General features: G+C 35.6%; 1 protein-coding gene across 1 annotated transcript in view; it reads right to left on the bottom strand.

Moving 5' to 3' along the window:
- Positions 1-12,555, bottom strand: part of DENND4A (DENN domain containing 4A) — a 132,051-nt gene that overhangs the window by 33,541 nt on the left and 85,955 nt on the right. Inside the window, exons 15-22 of the mRNA XM_053888937.1 lie at positions 10,405-10,538; positions 6,969-7,104; positions 6,400-6,606; positions 5,934-6,062; positions 5,532-5,673; positions 4,998-5,126; positions 2,742-2,858; positions 1,769-1,903 (exon numbers count right to left, since the gene is read on the bottom strand). Of these exons, the coding sequence (XP_053744912.1) occupies positions 1,769-1,903; positions 2,742-2,858; positions 4,998-5,126; positions 5,532-5,673; positions 5,934-6,062; positions 6,400-6,606; positions 6,969-7,104; positions 10,405-10,538 (1,129 nt within the window). The remainder of the gene's footprint in view (positions 1-1,768; positions 1,904-2,741; positions 2,859-4,997; positions 5,127-5,531; positions 5,674-5,933; positions 6,063-6,399; positions 6,607-6,968; positions 7,105-10,404; positions 10,539-12,555) is intronic.

The following is a 12,555-nucleotide window of genomic DNA, read 5'->3' as shown; positions in this document are numbered from 1 at the left end:
AAGCAGGATCCAAGCTCAGCGTAGAGTCCGGCCGGCAACTCAATCCCATCTCTATGAGATCATGACCTGAGTTGATATCAAGAGTGGAATGCTTAACAAACTCAGTCACGCAGGCACCCCTGGTTTTTAGATTTTTAAAAGGTTGTAAAAATCACACACCCACAAAGAAGATTAGGTGACAGAACTGTGTGTGACCTGCAAGGCCTAAAATACTATCTGGCTACTTACAGTTAAATCAGTCCAATCCTTGGTTCATATAAATGCTAAGGTCCACCAGACTACGCTGGATGCTTCATGCCTCTGACACAGAGCCACAAACTACGTAACTTCCTTGGACCAGGCAGTTCTGTGACATAATTCTGGCCAGTAATGTTAAAGCAGTAGTCTTTGAGGGTTTCTGGAAAAGTTTTTGCTTTCCCGATAAAAGGGGATAGATGTGGCTGGTGGTCCTATCATAGGCTTTTAAAACCTGACTTGTTCAGCAAAGACAAAAGTCAGACGATGAGTCAGCTGCTGATTACTTTGACAAAATGTCAGGATCAAAGGATGGTTTATAATCATATTAAAACAGCAAGGTCATAAAAGCAGATCTTAGGAAAAAGGAAAGCATGAATAGATAGTAATGGAAGAACTACAGAGCAAAGACTACCAAAGGCAAGGTATTAAGAGTTATAATTAGACAATGACTAGGAGGGACTAAATGGTGGTGAGGCAATTCCACAACGCCAATGAAACAAATGTTAACATTTTAGTTTTAACAATTATCTAATAAAGAAATGCAAAGTAAGATGGCTATAGATCATTTAACTTTTTTTTTTGATAGCTAGAGCAGGGGGCGCTGCAAACTTTTTCTGTTGAGAGACAGTACATGTTTTGTTTTTTTAAAAAAATTTTTAACAACTATTTATGATTGAGAGACAGAGAGAGACAGAGCACAAGCAGGGGAGGGGCAGACAGGGGCAGGGAGACACAGAATCTGAAGTAGGCTCCAGGCTCCGAGCTGTCAGCACTGAGCCCAATGCAGGGCTCGAACTCACGGACTGTGAGATCATGACCTGAGCTGAAGTGGGACGCTTAACCGACTGAGCCACCCAGGCGCCCCTCCCCCAAAAATGATTTGATGAAAACTTGTGAGACCAAATATTATCCCAAATCCTAAACACTCTTTTCCATTAATTAGGTGATAACTTATATGACCTGTCAACTGTCAGAATATGCCTTAGTCTTCTCATCTATAAAAGAGCGCTTATATCCTCTCTCCTTAATCTAAGCATTGTTCTATTAACAAATACAAAATAATATGCAAAAAGCACTCCGAAAAGAAAAAAAAATATTAGGTATTATTATCTAACCTAACTGGAAGACTATCCTCTTGCTTCTGAGAAAACAGGGACAATAATGACGATTAAAGAACTATAGGCTTCAGGGGCTCCTGGATGGCTCAATTAAGTGTCTGACTCCCAATTTCGGTTCAGGTCATGATCTCATGGTTTGTGGGATCAAGCCTCATGTCAGGTTCTGCACTGACAGCTCGGAGCGTGTTGGGATCCTCTCTCTCCCTTTCTGCCCCTTTCCCACTCGTGCTCACTTTCTCACTCTCAAAATAAATAAATAAACTTAAAACAACAACAACAAAAAGAACTATATGCTTCATTTAAAAACTGGTAAGTGTAAGGTACCCTCAGATGGATCATCTCACTTGCTCCCACTTCCCCCTTCCAGAAAGTCCATCATTCCAAACTCAAAAGATGTGTACTGTTCAACTTACCAGCAGCGCCTTCTTCTGATATTTTATCAGCACCACTGTTACCGGTGCCACTGGGGCGAACTATACTGGAAGAACTTTGATAATTAAGCTCAGGAAGACAATCAGCACTTCCTTTTGCACTCTCGCTCTCTGATACTGTAAGATTAAAATGAATCATTAAGATAAAAGCTATGTACTTCATAGAAGGTATAAAGAGAAGAAGCTTTCAGTTCTAAATATTTCTATCTTAAAAAAATTTTTTTTTAAATATTTATTTATTTTTGAGAGAGACAGAGACAGAGCACAAGTGGGGAAGGAGCAGAGAGAGGGAGACACAGAATCTGAAACAGGTTGCAGGCTCTGAGCTGTCAGCACAGAGCCCGACGCGGGGCTCGAACTCACGAACTGTGAGATCATGACATGAGCCAAAGTCAGACGCCCGACCGACTAAGCCACCCAGGCACCCCCTAAATATTTCTATCTTAAAATAGGTGATTAGAAAATACCAAACACCTCTACATCTATTTGTCAATCACAAGTAGATGATTGCAGTTATTTGAGGCCTCAAGACGTGTATCAAATTACTAAGTACTGGTCATGTGTGAGGTCCACACATTTTGTATTTCTTTTTGGTTGTGAAACACTGCTTTTGATGGAGGTGGCCAAAGGGGAAAAATAGAAGTCACAGACCATTAACAAAGCATTACATAAAAATATTGTTAAACCTTAGAAAAGAGCCACTGTTTGTAGTATATTTGTACTATGAGAAGAGAATTTGATTGGAGAGTGTTGTGCCACTGAGACGAGACACTTTACACATAAAGTATTTGTGTGTTGGAACATTAGGTGGTGAAGAGAGCCTGTAATGTGAGGAAAGAGGAGTTATAATGGGAACTTGGAAAATAAAATCAGTACTTTTATACTTGAAGCCACTTGTGTTTTCCGTTAATAGACGTGCACAAATTTATACAATATCAACTTAAATAATACCTACGGGAACTAGAATCACTCCCTTTCTTATCTTTTTCTTCTTGAATTTCTTCAGTAGATATATCCCCTCTTCTAACTTCATCCTTAGATAATGAATTATACCCAAGATCAGACTGGCCACCTAGGAAAAAGAGAAAAAAAAAAAAGAAACAAAAACCCTCTGCTGTTCATCATAAGCTTCTTTAGTGAGAACAACTGGATTTAGGAGCAACACACTAGTGTTTAGACTTCCTGATGAGAAATTTTCTGGATAACTTACAATTGAAAGCATTATTTTGTCAGCCCCCCTCCTCCATCTCTACTAATGCAAGAGAGGTATGATCGCAAAGTAACATTTCTGGCTCCACACCGCAGTCAAAAGAGACTATGTACATTCACACTACTGTCTGGGATCCTAAAGGTACAGACTAACCAGATGTTCTTTAAGCCCATGACCTTTCCAGGTTAAAGTCTAAGTTCCAGCTAAGCAATGGAGAAGAAAAATCTGCAGGGAATTCCTGACAGAACATTCACACGCAGATCACTGAAGCCAAATGTATAAATGATTCTACCCAAAAATCATTTAGGTTTGGGTTTATTTAACTTTATTGATAGGTAATTATTTTTCTGCAAGTTCAACGGAATAATTACTGAACTGCACTTGAGTACAGATACATGGGAATGAGAAAAAAATGTGTCACTGTTAAGCAAACCCTGCACTGATAGAAGAAAACTTCTAATACATTGCTGTTCAAGAAGTCCTCTGTAATTTTCAGCAAATTGTTTTCACTAGAATAGCATCAAAATACAAGGTTTTAAATCCTATTTCTCCATCTTAGGAGACACGATTTTAAGCAAACCACTCAACCTTTTGGTTTGGATTTCAAGTCTCCAGATTTATAACACACAAAGCAGTTATGACTATATGAGAGAGGCTATATATTGAACGGTTTTATAAACCTATAAAGAACTGTGTAAAGAAACTGTATTAAGTATCACTAGGTATTTACTTTAAAATTATAATTTTGAGTTTGTATTTTTTCTAATCAAACTTTTGGCTCCATTTGTACAGAAAATACAAATTTAAAAATATGGAGATGATCATGATGGAAATTCATGCTTTTGTTAGATTCTGCAATGCTTTAAAATAAACTTTTCAAAAGCCACACTTAAAAACAAAAGATAGAGGGGCCTCTGGTCGGCTCAGTCAGAAGAAGGTGCGACTCTTGACCTTAGGGTTGTGAGTTCGAGCCCCACGTGGGGTGTAGAAATTACTGAAATAAAAATAAAACTAAAAAATAAAATTGATTTCTTCATTTTTAAGAGAGAATGCCTGAAGATGACTACTATAACCCGGATTAATTCATATTGCATGATCAAAATATAAAACCAGCCAAGTAAGAACAACTATGAAAATTACACTGCAACACAAAAAGTAGGCATAAAAGGAGACAGACCAAAATAATGTTACCATATGTAGAGAAAGAAGCCTTCATATTTTGTTATTAATGCTTAGATTTTTAATTTAAAATTTCTGTCTGTTAAGAGGTGGCTCTTACACTATGCACAAAAGTCATGTATCTTTTTTAAATGTCCTAATGAAAAGAACAGAATTATTCAACAAATTTCAGTGTGTCAGTTTTAATTCTTAGAGGAAGATTGTGTACAAATCTGATATTTTAATGAAATTAATGGCATCTTCAGTGCTAGAAGACTACAAGCTTTATATATATTTGAAAAGTTTTTTATAATGCCTTTTTATTTTACTATAGTATAAGAGTCACAAGAAGCTGGCAAAATAATACAGTACAGAGAGTTCCTGTGTACTGTTTACCCAGCTTCTCTCAATGATACTATCTGACATGAAATATAATACACTGTTAAAACCAGGAAGTTGATGTTGATATGTACTATTAACTCAGATCAGGGCTATAAAGTTTCTCTTTAAAAAACCTCTAATAACATTTTCACAATTACAAGGAAGAATTTATCCTTAAAAATTACATGATAAAGATATCTGTGTGCTATCCAGAGTTAATTGGATTATCATCGGCTAAATACTTGAATAAACTCTCAAACTTTTATTTCTATTCAAATAAAGAATGAATAAAACAGCATGTAATTATTAAACACAGTATCAAACCAAATGCCTATCATATAAAATTAAAAAGTGACAGTTAACTTAAATACATCATTGAAAATTAAAATCTAAAAAAGACAGATGAGCAAATCTAGTTTGTAAAATGTACTGTAATAAATGTATACATAAGCACACACAAACCTGTACTAGATCTATCATCAGTAGCATATACTTTGATTAAACCCGTATTAAAAGGTGCCTGCTCCACAGTTTGTGTCCCATGACCACTATCCATGCTGCCATGACTAATAGCATCCAGGTCACTGCCATCTGCTTAAGAACACAATGTGACAGCATTTTACTACTCAGGGAGATACCAAAAATACACATTAGTTGTCGCTCAAGCTAATAATCCACTAATACTGAACACGAAATGTGCCACATAATTAGCAAAATACAACTATACCAACTATAACTATTGTGAATTATTACTGAACACTAAAGCAAGATCACCAGAGCTTCATAATTTAACAGTTCCAGGAAAAAAGTGAAATTTGGTGTCTTTCAAAGGGGAAAATACTCTAATATTAGAATTTGCTTAATGGCAATAAAAACTAGAAAACATTTAATATTTTGAAACTATGTAAAATTTCTAAAGAAATGTAAAGTGTAACTAGTCAATGAATTTTTTTTTTTAAAGTAAAACATATACATCCTTTAAGAACCTTTAATTACCTGAGAGAGTTGTTTGTGATAAGTGTGCGTGTTTCTTTAAAGCTCTTTTGAACTGTGCTACTCCTAAAACAACGTTTCTTACTTTTGTCCAAAGAAAATAGCCACTACGACTTCTTGAGGGCCAAGTACTTTCCAGAACAGCCTATGCATTCAACAAAATAAAATAATTAGTAAAATAACATTGATAAGTGAGTGTACATTGGCTTTATAGTTAAGCTAAAGAAGATCTAAATCGATTGTACAACACAAAATAGAATAAAAAATCTTATTTGGTTTACAAAATATACTTTAGTACTCCAAAATTAATGCCAAACAAGGCCTGAATCAATGATTTCTGCCAACAAATTAAGGGTGTATAATCACAAAAGTTATACTTTTTCTCCACTAAATCAAAGTAATTACCTTATTATAATAACCATAAGTAATGGCATTGGGGTCAATACCAGCTTTCTGCATTTCGAAAAGCACTCGAACTGCAAGCACGGGCTGATCATACTGTCCACAGAGCTGCATGAGAATGCGGTAGCACACCTGAAACACAAAACGCAGAGTGTACAGAAACAAAGTACGCATGAACATAAATCCAAAATAAAGTAATGCTTTTTATTTCATTTTTTATAGTTGCTATTGTTTCTCCCGTTTTTAAGTTTTTAAAATAATGCGTTAAAAAACATGTTTAAAATACATGTATTACTTTTTTTAAGTTTATTTATTTATTTTGAGAGACAGAGAAAGAGCACTGTCAGCACAGAACCTGCTACAGGACTCGGACGCACCAACCGTGAGATCACGGCCTGAGCTACAGTTGGATGGTTAACCAACTGAGCCACCCAGGTGCTCCTAAAATGCATTTGAAAAAAACTGTTACCTCATCAGGGGGATCCATCTTCTTTGACTGCATTTTTTTAAGCACATCATATGCTGTTTTCAGGGCCCTGACTTTTGAATGACATACTTTCACATAAGCTGGCAGACAAATAAACCATAGTCCGTAACAGTGACGCAGTAGACATCTAGACCACATTTGGGGAATGGAAGAATACTTCTTGGCAATTTTATGGGCTGATTTAATTTCCTAGAAAAACAATGCAAGGATCTCATTAATAAATATACACATTTAAGTATTCTTATTTATTAACTGAATGCTGAATAAGGGCAGGTCATATGCTTTTATAATATTTCGCTCACAAAATCTGTCTGTAATTACTATACAGTCAAGCCTCTGCTTGAATGTGTATTATAAGATGTGTAAAATAAAATTCTAAGATAGGAAAATTAGTTAATGTTTTGAAGTCACATTACTATGAATTCAGGACGCCTTGTGGAGCATGATAACCTACTCATATATATGGGGCAGTAAAATATATTAAGAAAGAGTATCACATTAATTTTGTTCTAATACTTGAATATATGAAAAGCACAAAATTGTCAAACTACCTGTTTTGTTCTTCTGAACATGGGAGAAGGGCTACTAGGACTACTTGATTTTGAAGGCAATTTGTTCTTTCGTGTGTGTAGAAATCCTTCAGGTCTCTCAAATAAATTGTTTCTAAGAACTGGAAATCCATTATAGCTGTTTTTGAAAAGAAAAAAAAAATCTCAAGCACACATAGATGATCATACTGGTTACAATCTAAAAAATATTCTGACCAATATTTCAACTATTTTTCTCCATCAGACAATGATATATACTTAACAAATATTCATGCTAATGTTGCCTTGTAATAGTCAAATACAAACTCAAGTATATATTTTAGAGCTAAAAAAGCAAAATATATTTAAATTTTGTTGAACTTAACATCAAACCCTAAAGTAAATCAAGCAAGCTTTGTACGTTAGTATTCATGTAGATACACAGCAAACATATCAGATAATATGATGGTAAAAGGTCCACCAGATCAATACGCTTTCAGACAGGACAGTCATTAAAATCGCTGCTTTAGATTAAAATATTACTGTTGAACTGTCCCCTTAAAAAGATACAAATAACGTATTAGTGCTCCAGGACAAACATATTATTATGAATTGGTTTATCACGTTAGTTAAGTAGGTTCAGGCCCTCATTTATGAGAAAGAAAATTGAAGAGGTTGGAGAAGAAGAAAAGATTAGAATGAGCGGCTCAATGAGGAGGTGGGCCTAATGTGGGTGCTAGAGCAAAGTATTTTGGGAGTTTAAAAGGTAGCAGCAGCTAGGAAAAAGACATGCTTTTGAAAAGAATAGAAGAAGCCCCTGAGCATCACAATGAACCTACTTTAAAATCTTCCTAAGGGCATACAAATAGTTTCAATTAACTGAGAAAACCAGTTATAATAAAAGATAGTAAACTATATCTATTATACATTACTATAGGCAAATTCAGTAAAATGAAAAAATATTGATAAATATTGAATGTTAAGTAGGAATAAAATAGCAAAGGAGTTCAGGAAAACTATGCCCCTTAAAAAATTCATTGTATGTATATGTGTGATAATGAGACCATTCTGTGTGTCTTATGGAAACTTGCTTGCTACCTTATCATTTTACACAGACAATGTAAGAATATGAGTCGCCTCTCACTAAGAGGACCCACTGTACTCATTAAAGACATTTAAGTTGTTTTTCCAATGATTGGTATGATTACACCAGAATTATATTGTTAGTCTCAATTCAAAGAGTGACTTAGATTCTTTAAAAAATAGAAACTTTCCAAGCTAAGCAATTTTTTATTAACGTAAATCTAAAAGTTAAATTTTGAAAAAGTTAAAAGCAAATCATAAAAAAACAAAACTTTATTAGTGAAAAATGTCTCCCCACAAAAGTCTTAGAAGTATAATGTACCAAAGGGATCAAAGATATGAGATCTTGTTTAGAAAGAAAAAAAAAAAGTGAGAAAGAAATTAGGAGAGAGATTTTGAACACCTTTGACAAAAGGCAGAATTTTAAAAAGTGATCTGAGCAACTTCATCAATAGACAAAAAGTAAGGGCAGGAGCCAAGCGGCCTATGAATTAACTGACATTCACAAACACCTGTTGCACCGCTTTTTTGTCTGTAAAAGGAAGAATTTAATCCGAGTTACAAATAAGGATGTTCTGAAAAATCCTTTTTCAATGAAAATAAACTATGACCTAATCAGTGATAGATGTGAAATGGCTTTAAAGTAAGAAAATATTATTGGAGAAAGAAATCATTTATTATCTAAAACGAAATATCAGGGGCGCCTGGGTGGCTCAGTCGGTTAAGCGTCCGACTTCGGCTCAGGTCATGATCTCACAGTCCGTGAGTTCGAGCCCCGCGTCAGGCTCTGTGCTGGCAGCTCGGAGCCTGGAGCCTGTTTCAGATTCTGTGTCTCCCTCTCTCTGACCCTCCCCCGTTCATGCTCTGTCTCTCTCTGTCTCAAAAATAAATAAACATTAAAAAAAAAAATTAAAAAAATAAATAAATAAAACGAAATATCAGTTTAGGGGCACCTGGATGGTTCAATCGGTTAAGTGACTGACACTTAATTTCAGCTCAGGTCATGTTCTCACCGTTCCTGAGATTGAGCCCCGAGTGGGGCTCTGCACTGGCAGCTCAGAGCCTGCTTGGGATTCTCTCTCTTCCTCTCTCTCTGTCCCTCCCCAACTCTCTCTCTCTCTCAAAATAAATAAATAGGGGCACCTGGGTGGCTTAGTCAGTTAAGCTTCTGACTTTGGCTCTGGTCTTGATCTCATGGTTTGTGGGTTGGAGCCGCCCCGCGTCAGACTTTGTGCTGACAGCTCAGAGCCTAGAGCCTGGAGCCTGCTTTGGATTCTGTGTCTCCCTCTCTCTCTGCCCCGCCCCTGCTCATGCTCTGTCTCTCAAAAATAAATAAACATAAAAAATTAAAAAAAAATTTTTTTAAATGTTAAAGAATAAATAAATAGGGGTGCCTGGGTGGCTAGGTCAGTTAAGCATCTGACTTTGGCTCAGTTCATGATCTCACGGTTTGTGGGTTCAAGGTCCTGCATCGGGTGAGTTCAAGCCCGCTTTTGACTCCACATTCTCTCTTCCTCTCACTCTGCCCCTCGTGGGATTCTCTCTCTCCCCCTCACTCACTTGCATGCTCTCTCTCTCTCTCAAAAATATAAATAAATAAATACATACATACATACCATTTATTAGAAGGAAATACCATTCTAAGTAAAAATAAATGCATACTGGAAACCACCTCTAGTAGATAACAAGTGTATGCACATAATATACCTCTAGATACACAGATTATAATATATCTAACTCTATCATAACCCTATCTCAGAACTTTCCTCTCTTTTCCACTAGACTTGAAAGCAGTAAACAATGTATCATTCAAGTCTATGTCCCAAGCACTCAGCACAGTGTCTGAACAAACTTCCTGAGTTAACAACGATCAATTCCCAATAGTTCTGAATTTCCACAGCTTAAAAGAAACACTCACAAAAAAATTAATAGCCTAAAAAATTGTATCGTCAAAATCAAGGCCACAAATATTGACTCTATTTCAATTTTTGTAAACAGATTACATTAATCAATATGTGTGTGGGGAAGGGGATGAAAGGGAGGAAATCAGCTTTAGTGAGAAACAAAAATCAAAATCTATAATAAAAGTGCTGCATTTTGGTGGGGTGAGTCCTAACTGAATTTAGCCAACATTTATGAGAACAGATACTTATGTAGATATATAGAGCTTCCCAAGTCTAGATTATGCAAAATTATAATTCTTTTCTTTTTATACCTCAAAACTTAATAATGGATGTGGGATAAGCTTGCTTACCACCTAAAAATTAGGAATCTGTAAAGTTTGGATTTTTGAAAATACCACAGTCCTTAGAAAGCTACGTCACAGATGATGGATTGCTTCTCTCTTTCAATCTCAAACATTCTGCCTCTTGAATACCTGTACTGTAAAGGGGGTTCTTCACCATTGGGTAGATGGGGGATCTCAGGTGGTGTTACAAAAACAGTATGTTCACTTTTGAAAGATTCATCCAGTTCTATAAGTCGCATTTCACCACTCTTGTCCATATCCACCTGAAAAAGTTTAAAAAACATACATTAAAATAATACATTGGTTAGCCAAGAGTTTGTCTATGGGGAATGGTTAAATAAACCATTTACATAACTGGATACTAAAGAGCTATTAAGAAGAAAAAAAAAGAGCAAGTTCTCTATGCACCACTAAACAAGACTTCCAAGATAATTAAATAATAAGGTGTAGAACACTGTATATAGTGTACTGTCTTTTGAGTAAGAGAGAAAACTAAAAACACATATTCATATTTTTGTTTGTATTCACATAAGGAAATATTAAAGAATATTATGAAAAGCAATTACCTGTATGGGGAAGGGGAGATGAACAGAATGGACAAGGATGGGATAGGACCCACATTTCCCAATGTGTACCTTTTTATATTATTTTGCATTCTGAATCATGAGAATGTACTCAAGAAGTAGTATTTTTAAAAATCCACAAATACATGTGTGTATTTGTTGAGAATACTGGGATCTTTGTTTCATTTATACTCAATATAACATATTTCCCTAAGTTCTTCCAGTTTAGGTGGAAGCATAACGGAGTTAAAATTCCAGTCATATCAGTATTAAAAGTACTGTAGTAGTATAATTTCCCCTAGATACTCTATGGCAAGGTAATAGTAAAAAAACTGAAAACAGAGTCCAAATTGCCCAAAAGGAGCTCATGAACAAAAAAGCACACATCAACATCCATTGGAAAAAAAACAAACAAGAAAACCAAAATGTCATACGTATCACAAAAATAACCCACAGCACTTTATTAGGATGGAGAGAATATCAAGTATCACTTGGAAATAAACGGGAGGACAAGAATTATTAACAAGTCAAATCTTTATTTTTTAAAAAATTTTAAGGTTTATTTATTTTTGAGAGAAAGACACATAGTGTGAGCGGGGGGAGGGACAGACTTTGAGGGAAACAGAATCTGAAGCAGGCTCCAGGCTCCAAACTGTCAGCACAGAGCTTGATGCAGGGCTCGAACTCATGAACAGCAAGATCATGACCTGAGCCAAAGTGAGACACTTAACCGACTGAGCCATCCAGGTGCTCCAACAAGTCAAATCTTTAAGATAAGGATTCAGGGCACAATCTACCAAAAAAGGACAGGGATAGCTTTTAAATTTTTCTAACTCTTATAAAAAAGTTAAACATTCAGAGTGTTCTTACATTAAGTGTTGGTTATAATTTCATAGTATGACATGCTGTAATCTCCAAGATTAAAGAATGTTTTTAATGGTAAATCCGTAAAGTGAACTAAATAACAATAAAGATGGTGTAGAATGACGACATGAAAAAATGTTCACAAAATAATGACAGTTGAAAAAAAAAGCATACTATATATATAGTATGATTCTAATTTTTAGGAGTGAATATATATGCCATATATAATACATATTTCTGTATATATGGGCACATATATACTTTTGTTCGTTTCTCTCTCTCATACACACTCTTATCAAATGTTACCTCTGAGTAATGGTATTACTGCAATTACTTTTCTTCTTTATATTGTTATCTTTCAGCTAAAAAATAATAAATATGTATTACTTAAGGAAATTTTTTAAAATGTTTTTTTTTTTTTTGAGGGAGAGAGCGAGCATGAGCAGGGGAGGGGCAGAGAGAGAGGGAGACACAGAATCTGAAGCAGGCTCCAGACGCCGAGCTGTCAGTACGGAGTCTGACGTGGGGCTTGAACTCACGAACCACGAGATCATGACCTGAGCTGAAGTCGGACATTTAACTGAGCCACCCAGGAGCTCCTAAATATGTATTACTTTTATTGGTTTTTCAAATATTACAAAAGTAATAAATGCTCAGAATAAAAACTTAAAGTAGAATACGTTGGAAGTCCTGCTTCAGATTCTGTGTCTCCCTCTCTCTCTAGCCCTACCCCTCTCACACTGTCTCTCAAAAAATAAATAAACATTAAAAAAAAAAAAAAAGTGTCAGTGGAGGGAGGGGCAGGGAGAGAGGGAGACACAGAATCTGAAGCAAGCTCCTGAGGTGGGGCTTG

The sequence above is a fragment of the Panthera pardus genome, unplaced genomic scaffold (assembly GCF_024362965.1).
Source record: "Panthera pardus isolate Hobbes unplaced genomic scaffold, ASM2436296v1 HiC_scaffold_24, whole genome shotgun sequence".
NCBI lineage: Eukaryota > Metazoa > Chordata > Mammalia > Carnivora > Felidae > Panthera > Panthera pardus.
Note: the sequence above shows the minus strand (reverse complement) of the source record. Positions and strands in the feature narration are given on the sequence as shown.